The sequence below is a fragment of the Equus asinus genome, chromosome 13 (assembly GCF_041296235.1).
Source record: "Equus asinus isolate D_3611 breed Donkey chromosome 13, EquAss-T2T_v2, whole genome shotgun sequence".
Lineage (NCBI taxonomy): Eukaryota > Metazoa > Chordata > Mammalia > Perissodactyla > Equidae > Equus > Equus asinus.
The window spans coordinates 25,332,657-25,352,224 of record NC_091802.1 but is presented as its reverse complement, the minus strand read 5'-3'; the positions used below and the strand labels follow the sequence as shown (position 1 = coordinate 25,352,224).

At 48.2% G+C, this 19,568-nt stretch overlaps 1 protein-coding gene across 7 annotated transcripts in view; it reads right to left on the bottom strand.

Annotated features, from left to right (window-relative positions):
- Positions 1-3,368: 3,368 nt before the first annotated feature.
- The window catches only part of HNF1B (HNF1 homeobox B), a 50,958-nt gene continuing 34,758 nt past the window's right edge, over positions 3,369-19,568 (bottom strand). For 3 of the 7 annotated variants that reach the window (XM_014862252.3, XM_014862255.3, XM_014862257.3), the window contains exons 6-9: positions 18,131-18,266; positions 14,239-14,433; positions 11,455-11,573; positions 3,466-3,617 (exon numbers count right to left, since the gene is read on the bottom strand). In XM_014862252.3, the coding sequence (XP_014717738.1) occupies positions 3,597-3,617; positions 11,455-11,573; positions 14,239-14,433; positions 18,131-18,266 (471 nt within the window). In that variant the 3' untranslated portion in view covers positions 3,466-3,596. Of the gene's footprint in view, positions 3,618-11,454; positions 11,574-14,238; positions 14,434-18,130; positions 18,267-19,568 lie in introns of all 7 variants that reach the window. The other 4 variants (XM_014862254.3, XM_014862256.3, XM_070482812.1 and 1 more) reach the window with 3 other exon arrangements.

Below are 19,568 nucleotides of genomic sequence, written 5' to 3'. Positions count from 1 at the left end.
CACCCCAGATACTCATTTATAAAGTACAGTCATGTTATAAATCTCAGCTGACAATCTAGTATTTGCTTAGCTGGAATGACCTCTGCACCAGAGAGAGAGAGAGAGAGAGAGAGAGAAGGAGAGAGAGAAGGAGGGGCTTTATAGGCACCTGGTTGCTGATTGCAGTTTCTCATAAATATTCAGCCTGTTTGAGGTGATTGGGACACGTTTGAGGTATTAAACATGGGTATGTCATATGCTACTGTATGGTCCATGATTGGTGATCTCTTATTTTCCAGAGCAGATTTCGAAGGCCTTAGCTTGAATTGATTCCTAATTCAGAGGGGACACAGTCCTGATTTTCCTTGGGAAGAAGTCGGCTCCTGCCTCTTCCTGACGCCCCTTCCCTGCTCCCTGCATGACCCCCACCCACCCACCTTTAGGGGTACCACGCTGCTTTAGTCCCAGCCTCCTGGATCTCTGTGGCCTTGCACTCATTGCAAGATCGCCACGTTTTACCTCCTTCTTTCCCTAAGGAGACAAGGACTCCTCAGTCAAGCCTTTCCCCCTCCTCACACTGCCCCTTCCTGACTCACCCTTGGCTCCCTGCTGGATTTGCCATACTCTATAGAAATGAACAAAATCATTTTACCAATTACTGGCAGCTTTCTCTGTCAAGCATCAAATTTGTGATGAGGCTATCTGGAAACATCAACCAGGTCCAGAAGACCACATGAAAAGGCACTCTCAGATGAGAGAGCACTAACGCACAGCACTCACAGTACTGGGCACGCTTGTAAGCGTTTAACATGTATTAACTCATTTACTCCTCAAACAACAGCATACAGTAGGTATATCCTATTATTATCACCCATTTTATGTAGGAGGACAGTGAGGATGGGGTTAGGTGGTGGAGTTGGAGATTCTAATCAAGGCATTCTGGCTCCAAAAAGAATATCAAAGACTTGCCCCCAGCTGTGGGCTAAGAGCTCAGATTCCCCCTGCTGTCCGCATTGTGTTCTTATCCACCTGAAGACAGCAGCTAACACTCCAGTTATCTCTGTCTGATGGGGAATAATCTACTGTTTGGCATGAAAAAGTTCAATATTTTTGAAGGCAGGTTTTCATTTCTTATCCAGGATGTTAAAATGAAGTCTGCCTTCCCAGTGCTCACCCTAGAAAATGACAGCAGGTCATAGTAAAAATGGAACCATTGATCTGTTAGCTTGGAGTTGGGGTGTAAGGAGACACCCTGGAAAATGTTGGTCCATAGGATGCTAGAGGAAGGTACGGGGGTTTTGAGCTGCAGATGAATCTTCAGATTTATTTCCCACCTGGACCCATACACAGTAGGTCTCCTTGCCCCTCCTAGAGCCGGTAGGAGGTGGTCCCTGTTTGATTTAGAAGGGAGGTGCTAACCTTCTTGTAGGCTCTCAGTTGCCAGGGTCACCTTCTACGTGACTTGGTTTACTCGAGGTTTGGTTAGGAAGAGTCCCTGGAGATGTCCATAACCCGCCCATCTTCCCTCCCCTCCATCTCCGCCTCCTCCTCTGCCCAGATGTCCTCTTGGATGAATAATACCTTCTGGGTTCTCAGGGTTACTGCAACCATGCAAGGTCTAAAATGTATCAAATGAAGATACTTGCTGTTCCAGAAACAACGTGAGGCCAGATATAGGGCTCCCATAGAGGCTGAGGCTTGAGGCCTATATTCTCTTCTTTTTCCTGGAACTCACAGGAGGCATTCAATAAGACATTTCAACTAGTGAAAGGGAATCTTGGTCTCTCTTGACACTTGCTTGACCTTGACCCCAACCGTTTTCAACCCAACCAAAAGTTTTCTCTTGACCGCTTCAGCCCAAATTACATTGCCCGGGGCGGGGCGGGGAGCCAGGAACCAAAAGAGGTCAGTATCTGCATATCTATCCATCCCTGCCCTGGCAGCAGATACTCTCTGACTTTTTGGGACTCACTGAGAATTACATCTTCTACTACATGGGATTTTGAAAGCCTGTTGCTCGGGGACCTGGTCAGCACAATTCCCTTGCTTACACTTCGCCTGGGAAATGCTCTGTCTAGAAGTGAGAAACCACATGTTGGCAGTTCTATGTTGTACAAAAGAGGAACACAGAGGACAAGTCCATCCTTCTTCCTGGAGCCAACACTGGATTATTTGTGGCAAAGTACCTGCTGTGGAGTGTCCAGGCTTTTGGCTTTTCACCTTTTGAACTATTTGTATTCATTAGCATCCCACCAGTGGGGGAATCCCGAGCAGGGCGACACCCACAAGAGCCCATTCTTCTGGCGATTAACAGCCCCGCAGAAAGGAGAAAAGACTGGAATTCATGCCTAAAATGAGGTTGAAAAAGTTATCCATAGGATTTCCATTCTTCCTGCTTTTTGTCTGGTCCTATGGCCATAGTCACCAAGAGTTGGCTTTGTCACTTTACTTCTGTGAGTTGCAGGGAAGAAAAAGGTGTTGGTTCCTGCTCTGGCCAGATCCCACAGAGGGACTCGTGGAGTCTGACTAGGGGAATCGACTCTTTACCTTAGCAGTAAAGCTGGCACGAAGACACTGGGACATGGCAGCGTGAGTCCAGGGGAATAAGTGGAAAATTCCAGGGATACTGGGGGCCAAGGGTTGGACCGTGGCAGGGCAGCGTCAGAGACAGAAATATGAGACTCTGGGCAGTGACAAAATAAATTGTTTTAATGGGAGGCTTTCTGAAAGAGCACTTTTTCTTGTGCTATCAAACAGCCAGTTTCCCTGCCTTGGACTCTCTTGGGGGGTGCACTGGCTGAACCCCTAGCCCCACCGGAAGCTAGGATGTTACTCCGACACTATGTTCAGTCCCTCCAGGGATCTGGAAGTGTGTCTTAACATCAGGAAGTTGGAGTTCACTGGCAATCAGTCCAAAATATGCAGTCCCTGTGTGTGTCCAGGCCTGAGGGTAAGGGCTTCATTTCTGACTTAGGATATTTCTCCATGGGGAGAGAGAAAAGAGGCAAATCACGTGGAAAATTCAACTCTGACCTTTACAAAGAAAACTAATAGACACTTTAGTATTATATACAGGGCAGAGGGGAGAGGAAGTGGGGGGGAAATTGCACTTAATTACAGTAGTTTATAGTTTACACCCATTGGACAAATTTACTTCTTTAAAAGAATTCTCAAGATCAGTTAGGATGGGGGTGGGGGAGGGAGTTTGCTGATATTTACACTGTGTTTGGCTCAGTTCAATAGCACGTGTCCTCCTCTCCTCATTTCAGTAACAGATTCAAGTTTTCACATGTTTGTTCGACGAAGGAGCATAATGTAGACACTACAGATTTCGCTCTTCCTCTTCCGTGGTTTCTTGTCTCCCATCTCCAGGATGGATGGGAATACTTTACATCTTGGGAGAGGCATCGAGACAATACTGCATAGAAGGGAAGCTGGGCTTCGGGCTGCGCCTCCCGAGAGCGGATTGTCCGAGGCGCCAGCAGGATGTCAGGTAAGCAGGGACCTCTTGTAGGTGATGTCAGGTCACTGGGTTTTTCCATGACAGCTGCCCAGAGGGTGATGGTGTGGAAAATAGGGTCCTTGTTGCTGTGCACAAAGTAAGTGATGTGCGGGCATCACCAGGCTTGGAGAGGACACTGCAAAGAGAAAAGAGAGAGAGCTCAGCTGTGTGCATTTGGCAGGGACATGGGCTACTAGTTTGGCTTCTCCAGGGGGAGCCGAGACCCAGCTCAGCTGGGGGGCTGGGGACCTAGCACCTGCTCAGGTCTGCAGTGTTGGTCATGAAGCATATTCGCATTAGCAATACCTGGGAGCTGGCTTTTCCTGCAGCTTCAGAACAGAGAAGCGAATTGCTACAGACCTTGAAATAGTCATAACTTGCCGACCTTTATCCTGAAGTTGGGCTGCTCTTTCTGTGAGTGTGGTGTTTGTAAAGTGCTCAGGGAGGCTGCAACGGCAGCTGACGGGAGCTCTTGCCTCCTGTGGAAGTAAGGGTCTCTTCCTAAGACCTCTAAGAGGTGGGGTCCCCTAGACCACTGCTTCCCAAACTTCAATGGACCTATGAGTACCAGAGATCCTGTTAAAATGTAGATTTGGATTCGGTCGGCCTAAGAATCTGCATTTCTAGTCAGCTCCCAGGTTGTGCTGAAGCTGCTGATGGACTTGGAGCCTCAAGGCCACAAAGCACATGAGAAACCACCACTTACTCAAATGCCGCCTCAGGGAACGCGCTTGGGAACTGCAAAGGGCTTTCTACAGCGGTGTTACTGTTAGGGCAAGACACTCAGAGGACAGGGGAGAAGATCCAAGGGCTGAAGGCCTCTGACGCCAGACTTGCAGGTGGGCCAAGGGCAGGAGACCCCAAAATGGATGGAGAAACCCTGTGGGAGGAACCCCACCACCCAGCCCAGAGAGACCTCCCCTTCCAGGGCCCGGGGCCTCGTTCATTTCAGTGTCGTGGAGCATTACTCTACTTTTCCTTCCAGGAGTACCTTTTTGTTCCCTCTGTCTCCTCCCTCCCTCCCTTTTACTTCTGCTGGCATCTCAGGAGAAGGTTCTGCCTTTTGGCTTAATGGCTTATTCTCTCAAGACTCCCCCTCAAGGACACACACACACACACACACACACACACACACAGACACCTACCACCGATACTAAAGCCCTATTATCCCATTACTATTTCCCAAGCATAACTCTATATAAGGTTCCCATTATGTCCATTTTACAGATTAGGGAAACAAGGCTCTAAGAGAGTCAGTGAATTGTCCAAGGTTTCAGAACTAGGGGTGTATGGAGCCAGAGACTCAAACCAGCTCTGGGGACCTGCCAGCACACATTCTTTCTGTTATGCTCTGAGGTTAAGAGTCTTCTTCCAGCTTTGTACTCTTGGTCATGTTCTCTCGCTGGGCCTCAGTTTCTACACCTGTAGGATGGAGGCTGTTGTGGGATTAGATGAGCTGATACATTATGCGGTTAGCATGGTGCCTGGCATTATTGTTCTGATGAACACTGGGACACAGCTGCCTCTGTCCCCGCCACCCTCCTGAGCACTCTTCAGAGTGGGATGGAGCTGTGCATTCGTGTGAGGAGACAGCCTTCTGGCCCTTTTAAATTTGTGAGTCCCGGTCAGGGTCCTCTGATACCCTTTGCCTCCTCTTCCTCCCTCCCCCCGCCCCCACTCTGGAGTCTCTTTACTTCCCACTATCAGCCTTTCTCCAATTTTCAGATTTCAGGTGGAAGAGAGAGAAAATGGCTTGTGACCTTGCAGGTTTCAATAGAAGAGCAAACAAGAAGGGCAGATAAGGAGACGCCAGCGGGATCCTATGACCTGTCATTAGGGATGGGCTTCCTAGCTATCAAATGTTTGCTCACATAATAAAATGGTGGCAGAGCCCTAAATGTTGTCAAAGGAACTAGAGTTATTTGCCCCCTCCAGAGTCTAAACACAAACATCTGATAAGGGGTGCACTGTGGTCCCTTAGAACCGAGGCCTGGTGCACCCAGCCATAGGGGCCTCGCCCAGAGGATTTCTGCGTGACCACAGGGCCCTCCGTGTGGAAGGGGTGGTAGCTGTGGTGATTGCTAAGGACATCCTCATTCTAAGAGGATTTGTTACATAATGGTCATAGGGAACACTTATTGAGGTCCTCCTGTGTGCCAGGCCCATGCTAACTAAGGGCTTTACACACACGATTGCATCGAATTCTTATATCAGCCCTTTGAGGTAGGTAATTATCATTCATTTATTTAACATATTTTTGAGTGCCTTCTATGTGCTTAGCACTTCTTTAGGCACTGCGGATGTAGCTGCAAACAAGACCCTGTCCACATCCTGACAGAGTTTATAATTTAGTGAGGGTTTTGAGCAATAAATAAGTTTAAAAAAAAAGCATGCACACACACACACACATATATAATACAATTTTAAGTAGAGATGAATCATCTAGAAAAATAAGCATGGTAAGAGGTTAGGGTGACTTGAGGGTAAAGGGAATCATATAGGGAGGGGGATCGAGAGGTGATCCCCTACTCTTTGAAGCGGTGACATTTGAGTTGAATGAAGTGAGGGAGCAAGCATGCAAAGATGGGCAGTGAGGAGCGTTCCAGGCGGAAGACACCACAAATGCGGAAGTCCTGAAGTGGGATCACAGCAGCTGTGGTTCGGCTGAAGCCGAGCGCAAGAGGGAAGAGAGGAAGGCGTGAGAATGGCGGGGCGGCAGTGGTCTGATCACACGGCGCCTTGGACATCTCCATTTCAGTTTGGTGAAATGCGGAGCTATTGGAGAGTTTTGACAGGGGAGTGACATGATTGGTTTCCCTTTTTAAGAGATCACTCTGGCTGCCGAGTGCTGAACAGACCATATACCCACTGTAGTGGGGCAAGAGTGGAAGTGGGGGTGGGAAGGTAGGGGCCACTGCAGGAGATCAGTGAGAGGCGAGGGGCTGGACTGATGGGGTGGTGAGAAGCGGTCAGACTGAGGGTGCATTTTGAAGGACCCCTAGCAGAACTTATCGATGGGCTGGATGTGGGATATGGGGTGTGTAATGATCAAGGGTCCTCTCAGGTGTCTCGCCTGAATAACTGGCCCCATTTTTGGAAGTGGAGAAGCTCAAGGAGGAACCTATTTGGGTAGGGAGATATTGGGGCAAAATGAAGAGTTCCTGTTTAGGCAGGTTCAATTTGAGAGGCTTATCAGGTATATTAGACATGCACATGTACATGCCAAAGATGCACGGGATTTGCAAATGGCACCTTGTGACTGGGGAGAGGTCTGTACTGGAGACATAATTAGAGGATCCATTAGTGTGTACACTTGATCCAAAGCCATGGGATTGGAGGCGATCACCCAGGAGTGAGCACAGAAGAGAATGAGCCCCAGGGCCTCCAACAAGTAAATGTCGGGAAGATGAGTTGCTAGCTAAGGAAATGAGGAGTGGTCAGTGCCATGGGAGGAGAACGAGGATGGGGCAATGTCCTAAAATCCAGATGGAAAAGGGGAGGTGTGATCAGCTGTGTCAGAGAGAGAGATGGAAAAGCAACCATTGCATTTGGCAACATGGAGGTAGAGTGAGCGGGACAAGAGAGGTTTCAGTGGAGTGTGAGGACAAAAACCAGCCTGGAGAGGTCTCCAGAGAGAATTGGGGGTGAGGAAGTGGGAGTATAGATAACCCACTTCTATTATTATTAACTTAAGCTAGACTAATTATAGTTCTATTAATCAAAAGTAATGATTATAATTCCAATTTTACAGATGAGGAAACTGAGGCTAGAGAGATCATAAGTAACTTGCCAGGGTCTCACAACAGAAAAGCCTGTGCTCTTAAACACTATGTAAGATCACTTCTATCCTCTGAATGGGGCAACAGGGGGAAATAAATGAACTTTGCCATCTGAAATCCTCCTTCCCAAGCTCAAGGGACACTCAGGGGTGCCATCAGGGAGAGCCAAGATTGAGCCGGCTGCCATGGCCTGGATGTTTCCGGCCAAGCACTGAGCTGTGTTTTACGAGTCTCAGTGAATTTAGTTCTTTCAACCATCCCACAACAGAGGAATCATTATCTTCATATTACAGGTGAGGAAACTGAAGTTCAGAGAGGCTAAGACTTTTCCCTGAGGTCACACAGGGAGAAAGTGGTAGAACCTTGAGCCCAGGTCTGCCTAACTCCCAAGTCGGTGCTCTTAGTCATCAGACCACACCGCCTCTCCACCAGCGGAGAAGGCAGGGAGGAGGGGAGCAGCTGCAGGGGATTTATGACAAAGCCGCCCACCTCCTTCTTGTCAGCACCCTTGACTAGTGACTGCTCTAGGGGCCCTCTCCTGACCTCTCTATAAACTGGGAAGCGGAGCAGTGGGTAGAGAAGGTGTGGAAATAGCATCAGCTCACAGCCTGCCCACACTTGTTCTAACAGAGGTCAGTGCTAGCGGCACTCTGGTTTCCAGATTGGCAGGCTGTGTTCTACAGGAGCTCAGGCACAGACCCACTCAGAGGGTAACCGGCCAGCTCCCAAGGTTGATGGGGGGAGGCACTAGCTCTGGAAACGACAGACGGGAGTGGCTGCAGAAGGATTCCCAACCAGAAAGTCCCATCCTGGGGTCCCTGAAACCTGATCCACAAGCCCCTGGGGCATGTCTGTCTTGACAACCAGAAATGCTGGGATCAGACAGATACAAGTTCAAATCCTGGCTTTCGCCTGATTTAACCTTGGGTCATTTCTATGAGTGTTTAAACATGGATATTAGAAGGTGAGTGTTGTTTAATGAATTTGGAGAAGATCTAGGGCTGGAAATCCAAACCAGATTTGTCATCCGTGTGAACTTGGCCAGATCCCTCCCATCTCTGAACCTCAGTTTTTCGCTCTGTAAATCAGGCATAAAAATATCTACCTTGCTTGCAGGATGGGTGGGAGGGTTAGCCAGGAAAGATAAGATGGAAAAGCACCCTGGAGGGAACGCAGCTTGGCAAATGGGAGGCGCTCAAAACACGTTAGTTCTGAATTCATTCATTCATTCATTCCTATTTACTGACATCTACTATAGCCCAGGCATTTGGCTAGGCACCAAGGGCTTGGGTGCTTTGAGAGGCCGCTGAACTATTTGCTTTTTTCCTGGGAGGTGGGTGAGAGGATGGTTGTGTGTCAGCAGGAGAACGGGAAGCAGTGATCTGGAGCCCAGGCCCAATAGGCGGGATGCCCTTCAGAATCAGCCCTAATCCTGAGCACTTTTATTGGCAGAACCTCCTTTGACCACGTGCAGACCAAGCACTGAGTTACAGATGGCAGGTGTCGATGGAAGGCGTCTCCTAAAGGATCACAGACAGAGAGGAGAAGGAACAGGGCGGGAGCTCCCACTTTGAGTCCTTGACTGTGCACCAGGCACTCTCTTAGGGACTTTGAATATCCTTTGCAATGGGGTTGGGATTTCCACCCCAACCCCTTCCTGTTTACAGATGAAGAAACTGAGTCTCAGAGCAGCAAATTAATTGTCCAAGGTCACGTAGCAGGGGTGAGGGAGCTGGGATTAGCTCAGGTCTGTTGGCTTTTCCTAGCACTCTACCATGCCTCGAAAGTGGCAAAGGCTCAGGATGGGTCCCTCTGACCCAGTCGTGCACGCTAATGGACCTGTTCAACGCGCATATCAGCACGGGAAAGATTCCGAGAAGCCCTGCCCTGTGGGGTTTTCGTTTAATCCAGTCGTTTTCCCAACACATTTGATCAAGGAATCCGCCTCTCCTCACACCCAGGTGCCCCTGATTCCCAGCAATGGCCTTGAAACTCCTTTTGGAAAATAATACTGTAAAACAAAGAAAAAGCAGAATTGCCACCAGGTCTCTTTCGGAACTCTCTTCTGACCCTATGCCTTCAGAACAGAGTTTGTAAAAATTTTCTTCCCCTTGGGCTCCTTCTGCCATCAGCAGGCAGCACCTTTGCCCTCATTTTACTTCATTCTGCCTCTCCCAGTTGGTAGGAAGAAAGTTTCCTAATGGGAATACAGTATCTGGGCTTAATTTTTACTCTTGTTCCTGACTGTTAAAGACCACAAGATCAGTAATTACATGGGTATTTTAAAGACGGGTGTTGGAAGGCACTGGAAATAGTCCAGGATTTAGAGTCAAAGACCAAAGTCTGGAGGTCCAGCTTTAGAATTTATCATCTGTGTGGCCTTGGGCAGGTCACTCTCCATCTCTGAGTCTCAGTTCATTTCTTTGTATTTCTCGGGAGGTTTCAATAAAAAGGAAATGATGAGATAATGTTCATGAGAAGAATAAACTGTAAAGTGCTACATGGAAATTTTTATCCATACTAAGTATAATCATCATCCTCATCATCCCAGAAATGAATCTATCGGCAGACTCCTGAAATGTCCAGGGACTTGAGACAACTTCACAGTAGTTCTCGAGTGCCGTTCATGCAGCTTCAAGGTCGGCTGGCCACTCTGTCCAGTGGAGGGGAGCAGCCATCTGGGGGCCAGTGCAGCGTCTCAGAGAGCATCTTGAACTATTTTGATTAAGAGACCATTTCCTGAATTCAGAGGACTTGTTTCAACAAGCAAGCATCAAAGTCAACTTGGGAAAGACAGGAATAATTAATCACAGTCCTGTCTAGGGCTGGCCAAGCAGCAGATGGATTGATAAACCTTTCAAAGGGGAAGGTATTCCCAAGCGGGGCTGCTGCGCCTGGCTGCCCCCCTGATTGAGATTTGTGAGCACAGATAAATGTTTTCCCTCCTGACTACAAAGAATGGGAAATCGCACGGGAGTCGAAGGGCAGGGCAACCAGGGTGTCCTTTCATCTTCCATGGGGTGAGAGAAGAGGAGCAAAGCAGGTCCCACACACCTCTCCCTCTCCCCCAACTCCAGAGCCTGGCCACCTCGGTCGTGTGTGTGTGTGTGTGTGTGTCAGAGCCCAAGACGTGCCAGGCACCTAATCTACATGATCTCATCGAATCTTCAGAGCAAGTAGATGTTACAACTCTCACTTTAAAGATGAAGAAATGAAGGCTCTGGGAGGTCAAGGTCACCAAACAAGTGGCAAAACCAGGAAGAGAACCTGCCTGCTTCACAACGCTGCAGGAGTAGAGGAGACGGGGGCAAAGGAAAGGACAGAGAGCCCCAAGCCCATGAAAGACCTTGCTCGGAAGCACATGGCAGGGGGTGAGCTGTGACGAGGTGTGATTTGCAGGGCTCAGGTGGAAAAAAGACAATTAACAAGACCAAACTCTGCTGAGAGCCCCTGACATGAAGTTCAAGGTTGTCGCCTAGTTATCAAGTAATCAATAAAGGCCAAACAGTTCCCACGCTTCACGGACCCCAGCTGCTAAAAGGTCCTATTGTGTTATTCTGTGTGTCACCTGTGTTCAGACATCTTGTCCTGTTTTCTAACTTTTGGTGTCCCATTACAGTCCAGTTGTCTAAGCTCAGCCAGGAGCCTCGCCACTGGTCGTCTTTACTATTCCATCACCTCTGTGTCAAGGTGGGAATTAGTCATCAGCTGAAATGGTGACTAAGCCTCTGGATTCCCCACCTTCAGTGCAGTCAGAAGTTGATTCTAAGTTTCCCAATAAAACACCAAGTGAATGCAGGCCCCTGGAAAGGCCAGGCTGTCTACCGGGGAGTCCCCAAGGGTTGGTAGATTTGGGTCATCCTCTGGAGTTTACAGCGTTTTGGGTCCAGCATGGGTCCTGGACTGGGGTAATCAGCCTCAGGACCCCTGACTCACTACTCACTTTCTCCATTGATTAATTTGTGGAAAATCCTCAGGGGTTCCTCTTGTAAGGCATGAAACTTTGGGACGCTGGGGGAGCAACAAACCTCTTTAGCCTGTGGCCCATGTCCTTTGCCCTGTGACCTCAAGGATTCCTTTATCGAGGAACAGGGTGCCTCACAAGGACCAGACTTATGGCCGAGTCTACACTTGCCACATTCTCCGCACATCAATAGCCTTAGTCATTACCCTCCTCCCTCCTACTGGCATTACCTGTTTACTGGAAGACATGTTGGTGAGCGTACTGATGCTGCTGGTATCTGTGACCACCATCGCAGATGGAAACCGGGAGGTGTGGGAATACTGGGGGGGTTCCTGCTTGTGTGTGTACACTAGAAAGACAGAGTGAAGACAAAATCAAGGCAAGATGACACAGGCATACGCATAGCTACAAACCCCCCACCCACATCATAGCTCCCGTTTCCCTGGGCAGATAAAAGGGGATGGTGAGGGCTGACCCCTTGGCCTAGTGGTTAAATTTAGCACACTCTGCTTTGGTGGCCTGGGTTTGTAGGTTTGGACCCCGGGCACAGATCAACACCACTTGTCAGCCATGCTGTGTCAATGGCCCACATGAAAAATAGAGGAAGACTGGCATGGACGTTAGCTCAGAGCTAATCTCCCTCAAGCAAAAAAAAGAGGAAGATTGGCAACAGGTGTTAGCTCAGGGTGAATCTTCCTCAGCAAAAAAAAAAAAAAAAAAAAGCATGTTGATGGTGGCGCTAATGTTTGGGAAGGTAGTGCGATGTGGTAAAAAGAATGACCATGTGTTTAAATTCTGGCTCCTTAATCAAGTTACTTAACCTCAGTTTTCTCACCTGTAAAATGGGAATGATATCTGTTGTAGGATTAGAAGAGATCATGTTTAAAGCGTTTTGTACCAAATAAATAAACAGCTCTGCACAGTGCCTAGTATGTAGTGGTGGACAGCACTTCTGTTCCCTTGACTTTCAATAAAGTGTTAGATGCCTGGGCATCAATAGGTAACCCTTAGGCATATGTGGTACTTCTGAGATTTTAAGTCAAAAAAAGTTTTAAATAGCTGGCAAATATGAATGAGCTGGCCAGCACATGCTTACCATTTCTGCCATCACTCAAGCACTGGGTCTCATGCTAGCGATTGTAGATTGATTAATAATTGTAATTAGACACAGGTATAATTAATTGTAACGTTCTGAGCTGTTCTGGTTTGCACTAAAATGACATCATAGACTTATGACATCACAGAAATGTGAAGGACAATGGACAAAGGGAGACTAGATTCAAATAGAACCTCCTGGAGGATGTGACTTGTTTTTTAGTTTTTTCCAGTACTTGTCCACCAAGTCTAGAACCTTTTGACTCATGCTATTTATCCATAAGATTCCTATAAATTCTTGGTTACATGACCAAGGAATGAAAGCATGTGGATACTTGGTCTTGAGGGAGGGACCAGCCTGTTTGCACCAAGGAGTCCCTGGCGGGGAACGGGGGTGAAGGTCACGGCCTGCTGCCTCAGCTTGCCCCTCCTGTGTAGGGAGGCTGGTTATTTTCTGGTCTGGGGCCCCGTGGGCCACCTCTTTGTAGCCAGCCAGCCCAGCTGGGCCTCAGCAGTCCACAGGTCACTGGTGACCACTCTCTGACTGTCCCACTCAGGCTTGGCCACTGAGGAAGGCTGCCCAGGTGAGGGGGCACATGGGGGGCATATTGTCAGGCCCCAGGAGGAAGCGAAGTGGAGCACATGTGGTCCCTGACTCTGCTACACGCTGTGGCAGATATTTTAGAAGCCACGAAAATGTGATTGGAATGTGAGATGGTGCTTAGAAACCAGCTCTGCAGGCCTGAGAGGGGATAGACAGAGCCCCAGGACAGAAGAAGGCTGAACTTGACTGTTCTCCCTCCTAGCCACAGCTCTGCCCGAGGCAGCCAGGAGAAACCAACATCCTCTTCCCCGTTCCTGCCTCCTCCTGTTAAGGCGTCCCTTAATAAGTAGTCATTAGCCTTTCTATACCTCTTTACCTTACCAGATACAGTTCATACCTATTTTTATCTCATCTCCATAATCACTCTACATGCACATTATTTCCATTTTATAGATGAAGAAATTGAGGCTCAGAGTGGCTAAGGAACTTACCAATGGCTACGTAGCTGGTAAGTCTCAGAGCTAGGATTTAAATCTAGGTCTGTCTGACTCCGAGACTATCATTCTATTCCAGAGACTTCTCTGGTGTTCCTGTAGGACCGTGCCTGAAGTGGGGAAGCCATTCTTTCCATGATTTCTCCCCAAACACGTAGGCCAGGGGCTATAGCCTGACATAGCCAGAAGACTGGGGGCCTGGGGCTCAGGATGGGGGATCAGAGATATAGGGGCTGGGGGACAGATGGGCTGTAAGTGGCTGAAAGATAGACTGAAGGTAGGTGTAGAAATTGGACATGAGAAATAGTCTCTGTGTCGGGGGCAGAAACGCTAATATTCCTTATCCAGGATGACGTGCAGGTGGTATTTTCCAGCTTGAAATGTTCATGGTTCTTGATTAGAGATATTTGGGGTGTATAAATTGGAGGGCATGGGGACTCTAGAGGATTCTTCAATTTCAGAGAAGGCAAATAGGATGCAAATTATACACCAGCTCTGATCATTTGGTAATGGCTGCTTGGAATTTTGGACTGAAAAGGCTAAGTTGAGGCATATTGGGCAAAGGTGCTGTGATTGACTGGTGGAAGGTGGCAGGGGGACTGTGGCATGTGCTCCATCTATATGCTACTCCAGCTTTCTCTGAAAACCCCCTTTCCATGTAGGCCATAACTGTCCTCTTCAAACCTTCCCTGGGGAATCTTGAGGGCAGAGCAGAGGCCTCGAAAAGGCACGGCACTGCACAACCGTTATGTGTGACAGATTGTCTTGGCTGATCAGAGGTAGGGAAAAGCATCCAAACCAATAAACTTCCAAGAAGAGAGGGAAGAGGTTGGCTGCCGAGGGCCCTTCGTGCTCCCTCCCTATCATGCCCAGGTCCTTACTGTGTGAATTCTGCAGCTGAGTCACTGCGGCCATGAAGGGCTGCTGTGCCATGTGGCTGCCCGGGCTCTGCTGCATGAGGGGCTGCTGGTGAGGGCTGTGCAGCGGCTGGGAGAACTGGACGGGCTGCAGGGCTGCCAGGCTGCCGGCCACACTGTTGATGACAGGGACGCTCTGTGCTTGGGAGGTGTTGAGGCCTGTGGGAGCAAGAGGGAAAGATCAGAGATGGCTTCAGGGATGAGGAGAGGTGAATGGATGGGAATGGTCATCGACTGAGCCTCTGCTGTGTGCCAGGCACTGGGCTGAGGCTGTTACGTAAGAGGTTGCATGGGAAGCAACTTTATAGACAAAGACACTGAAGCTCGGAGAGAACAAGTGGCTTGCTCAAGTTCCACAGTGAGTTGTGGATGGAAACAGGCTTTAAATAGATCTGACTGAGGCCTAAGAGTCTCCCAAGGTCATCCTGTGACCTCCTGAAACTTAGCTCCCTTGAGTTTGCCAAGGCCCTGGGAAAGGTGAGGCTGCTTGCCCCCTCCATCCATGCCTGACCATGAGAGAGGCTTGCCCGGTGTCCTCAGCGCAGGGTTAAAGGCGTCCACTCAAAAGTGCAGATTATTGCCTGGATCTGTCTGTCCAGCAGAGGGCAGGAGTGTGCAGGGACCCACATTCTGATAAAAAACCAAACCCCGCTCCACTCTCCTGGGAGTCTGAAGCCTGAAGACCCTCATCTAGCAGACTGTGCAAAGCCCCTGAGGGAGGTCAGGTGCTCATTCTCTTGACAGGAGCAGAGAGGGGAAAAAACACTGGCACTCAGCCAGTCCATGAAGTGGGCATATCTTATCTGGCAGCACGGGGCTTATGACATCAAAAGGACGAGGTATTGGAAGGAGGAAGTAGTAAGTTAAAGGTTGGCAGTTATAGTGGGTCTTGCTATCTTTCTGTTCTGGGGGTATGAGGGCCTCTGTGGATCTGTACTGTGTCTGTATCCTGAGGCCTCTTTAGAACTGGGGCCAGCACTGCAAAGATTAGGTCCCTGATACCCGCCCTCTCTCTGCTCCTTGGGTGGGACTCCGCAGAAGGCAGCGGAGGCAGGGTGGCAGTGGGGACAAGAGGTTCAGGGGGAAGACACCCCAGCCTCTTTCCTGGAGCCCCCAATATTCCTTTGCCTTTGTTGCTGAGAAGTGGCAGGGGGAGGATGAGATGAAGAAGGAAATCCAGAAAAAGGTCTCTTTTAGGCAAATGTAGAGGGGGCACCTAGAGAGCCTTTCCTGAAACGGAGAGGGTTTCATAAGCAGACCCAAGGGAGGTCCTTGATGGAGATAGCGCAATGTCCTCAACAATTGCCTACTTACAGCTTTAGCTGAGACCTTTATCAGAAACCAAAAAGGCAAGATCCCAGGGCAGAAGTGAAGGGAAAGAAGCCCCCTCCTGGGTGGGGTTGGGGGGCGGGGTCCTCTGATCACCCTCAGAATAGCACTATGACCAATTCCCCAGGGGCTCAGGGTTTCCCCAAGCCCATCTGAACCCTGATATCCTGTTTCCGTTTCCTACCTCCTACTTATGGTCTCAGTCTCCTAGGAAGCCTCGTGGATTTGCTATTTTCCCTGGAGCCCATTGAAATTGACCTTTTTGGGAAATCTCTGCCCAGAAAAGCAAATTATCCTGTCTAGAGTGGATGACATTTGAGGACATAGCTCTGAAACCTGTCTGCGCTTTAGAATCATCTAGGGGAGCTCTTTAGGAAATATACATTCCTAGGCCCCACCCAAGACTTAATGAGTCAGACCCTTTAGAGGTGAGGCCCAGGAATCTTATTTTCAACAGTCTGTGACCCTGGTGTGCCTCAATTCCAGGATCAAGAGCCACTGATGTCATTCTAGCTCCCATGGAGTGTGACTCTTGGCCTTTTCATCCATTTTCTGGGCACTGGTTCCTGCTTAAGAAGCATGTTATCCAGTCCAGTAGATGAGTAGAGAATGAGGAATTGGCATGGCCAAATAAGTTGTTATCACATTCTCCATGGGCGCCTGCAGTCCTGAGACAGGGCCCATGGACTTAACAGGACATGAGTCGGCTAAATGAAGATGCCTGCAACCAATTCTTCATCCTGGCCCTCCATAGGGTAGGACCACTGTGTCTCAGCCAAGCTTTCTGGTGACCTTCACCATTCTTCATGCTCCCCTCCTCCAAGTATACATACACGTGCGTGCGCAGGAACTTACACATGCACACACACAAACACACCCTTGCAAGGTCAGTGTACACTCTGGTATTGACCATCTGCAGTAGGAGATTAAGATTATTGTGAGAAGGTAGAGAAATATGGGTGGAAGAAATTAGAAAGAACAAAATGGAAAAATATGGAATAGCCCCAGGGAAAATTTTAGTTCAGATAGTGCCCAAGACAATATACAACTGTGTGTGTCAGCCAAAGCTTGACGTGGGAAGAAAGAAGTTAAGTGGGACAGTTCGTGTGTCATTTTGGTTGTAGAAATAAAGAGGTGGGATATTTTACAAATGGGCCTTTTAATCAAATCTTCTAGAAGGCAAGCAAGCTGCTTTCAGGTATCCTATCTCATTCTCAAACGTTGGGATGACTATGGTTACCATATTCCTGGAGAGGGCCCAGTGAAAAGGCAGTAAATTTAAAATAACTTTTAATTTTGCGAATCCTCTAAAATTTTCTCCATTCCCATTTCCTTCTGCAAAAATAAGTGCGGACTGCATCAATTTCTGAGCAGCTAGGGAGAGAGTGAGAGCCACACATACTCGTTCAGTAAACCTGTGTGCCTCTTATGGGCCTAGCCCTATTTTGCCCTCAAAGAGCGCCTAAGTCCTTCTTTTCAGAAGTGATCCAAATTGCTACCCTGGCTAGAGCTGATTTAGGGGGAGAGGGAGGAAGGAGAAGAAAAGGCAGGAACAAAACAAGGAGGCAGTCAACATGGGCACTCAATAGCAGGGAGGCCACGAGGACAATGGGCAATCCCAGCTTGAAAGAAAGATGAGCAATGTGCCACCCTTGGATCTCTCCCGAGACTTCCCAGGAATACTTTCTGGGGCCACAGTGAAGACTTGGCCTGAGCTGTCATGATGAAGCTCAAAATATGCCGAATACTCATCAACATTAAAACTTGGAGAGGGGCATCTACAGACACAGCCCATGCTAGTCTTCCCATGCCCAGAAATGGCCCATCTGTGACGAGGCACAGGCTCGCTGTGGAACACGGACCTCTTGGAGCTGGAAGGACCTGCTCCAGCTCCCCATCTTCAGGCATGGGCATACACAACTTAACTCTCCTTAAAGTTGTCATGACTCAGAGATGCTATGACAGTTTCCTTCAGAGTTCCCTCTTAGTGTGTTTTTACCACTGGCCAGGGAGGTCTCGTATAACCACACAAAACTCCCCCTTTAGAGGGAAGCCCATCATGTCTTGCTCCATCTTCACCAAAGAAACACTAGTGCAACCTCCTGGGAAATCTCCACATACTTAGGGATAGAAATTGAACTCTGGATGAAAGTGTAAGCTACAATATTCTACACGCTCACGCTTCATAGATTTACAAGGATGTCTCTACACAGTCATGTGACCGCCTCAGCAACCCATTTACAGATGAGGAAATTGAACCTCATGAAGGTTCAATGATTTGACCCAGGGTGCACACTTGGTAAGCGGTGACCTAGATTCAACTCCACTCCACAATTTTCTCTTGTTTTTGGCTAAACCATCCAAATTTGTTGAGGAGAGAAATAAGGAACTAAAAAAGTTGAATCAAATCTACAACTGGTGGGTGAGTTTGAAGGGGGTCTTCTTTAGTCCTTTTTGTGTCATGTTGACTCACTTCCCATTCTTATCCTCCTTGCCCACAAGTTTACTGACCAAGAAGAGAGCTTACTTTGTGCAATGGCCATGACTCCAGAGAGGGGGGTCATGATGAGGTTTTGAGATTGCTGGGGATTATGGTGGGACAGGCTGTGGATATTCGTCAAGGTGCTGACGGGGGGCAAACCTCCTCCTGAGACTGAGATCTGCTGGAGAGAAAACACAAGAGCAGCATGAGCAGAATTGGGGACCACCAAGAACAGTGTCCAAAATGACATGATTTAGCACCGCTAATTCACAGATTCATTCATTCATTCACTCAGTAACAATTATTAGGCACCTATGTGGGATAGACACTGTTCTAGTTGGTGAGGATAGAGTAGGAAGTAAAACAGACAATAATCCCTTTCCTCATGGCGCTTCTCTTTGCTGACCATCTGAGTTACTTGCCTGCCTCAGAGGTTCTCCTGCTCATGTGTATCATATGATTGTCGCTTGCTCACTTTGGAAGTACCCTCTGTTTTGCCCTGTGCCTTCTATATTATTGGTGCTAAGACAATTGATTGCTAAAAATATTAACGAAACAAATGCCCTGGGATTCCCCAGTGTGGCAGATTAGGGACCAGGCGGAAGCCCAGGGAAGCTCTCCAGCACTCCTCATGCATTAACTCTGCCATTCCCATCTCGCTGATGAAACTACTGCAGCTCAGAGTAGATATGTACATTGCTTGAGATCCCACAACTGAGCCAGCCCTGATGGCCTAGTGGTTAAAGTTCGGCGCTTTCACCACTTCGGTGGCCTGGGTTTGTTTCTTGGTTGTGGAACCACACCACCCATCTGTCAGTTGCCATGCTGTGGCAGCAGCTCACATAGAAGAACTAGAAAGACCTACAACTAAGATACACAACCACGCACTGGGGCTTTGGGGAGAAAAAAAGAGGAAGATTGGCAACAGATGTTAGCTCAGGGTGAACCTGTCCCTGAAAAAAAAAATCCCACAACTAATAAGTGGTACCTCTGGTATTGAAACCCATGTCTGTCCGACCCTAGAACTCAAGTTCTTACCTTTAATAGAGGACTTCTCCCCACTCCAACACTTATTACTGAGAGTTGGGGGAGATCAGCCATTATTGGGCTTCTCTGCTTTTTCCAAATCCCCACTATACACTACATTTTTGTTGTGGTTGTTAAGGAGCTGATATCATAATGACGAAGCTACTAAATAAGCCTTGGGCCCCAGGTACCCCCATTCCGTTTCACCATTATATTTTAATGTCAGATTAGTAAGAGAATCCTTTTATTGAGGATTGAATTCTTTTATTTATTCCTAATAGTGTTTTTTCCTTATGGATTTTCTTCATTTTTCTAAGTGTCTAATGGCATCATCAGCAGATTGTGCTGATAGGGTCTTGTCCTTGCTAGTCCTAATTTGTGTACCTGTCATATTGCATGGGTTAGAACTTTCTGAATAGTATTAAACAATAACAGCTGTAATAGATGTGCTTGCTTT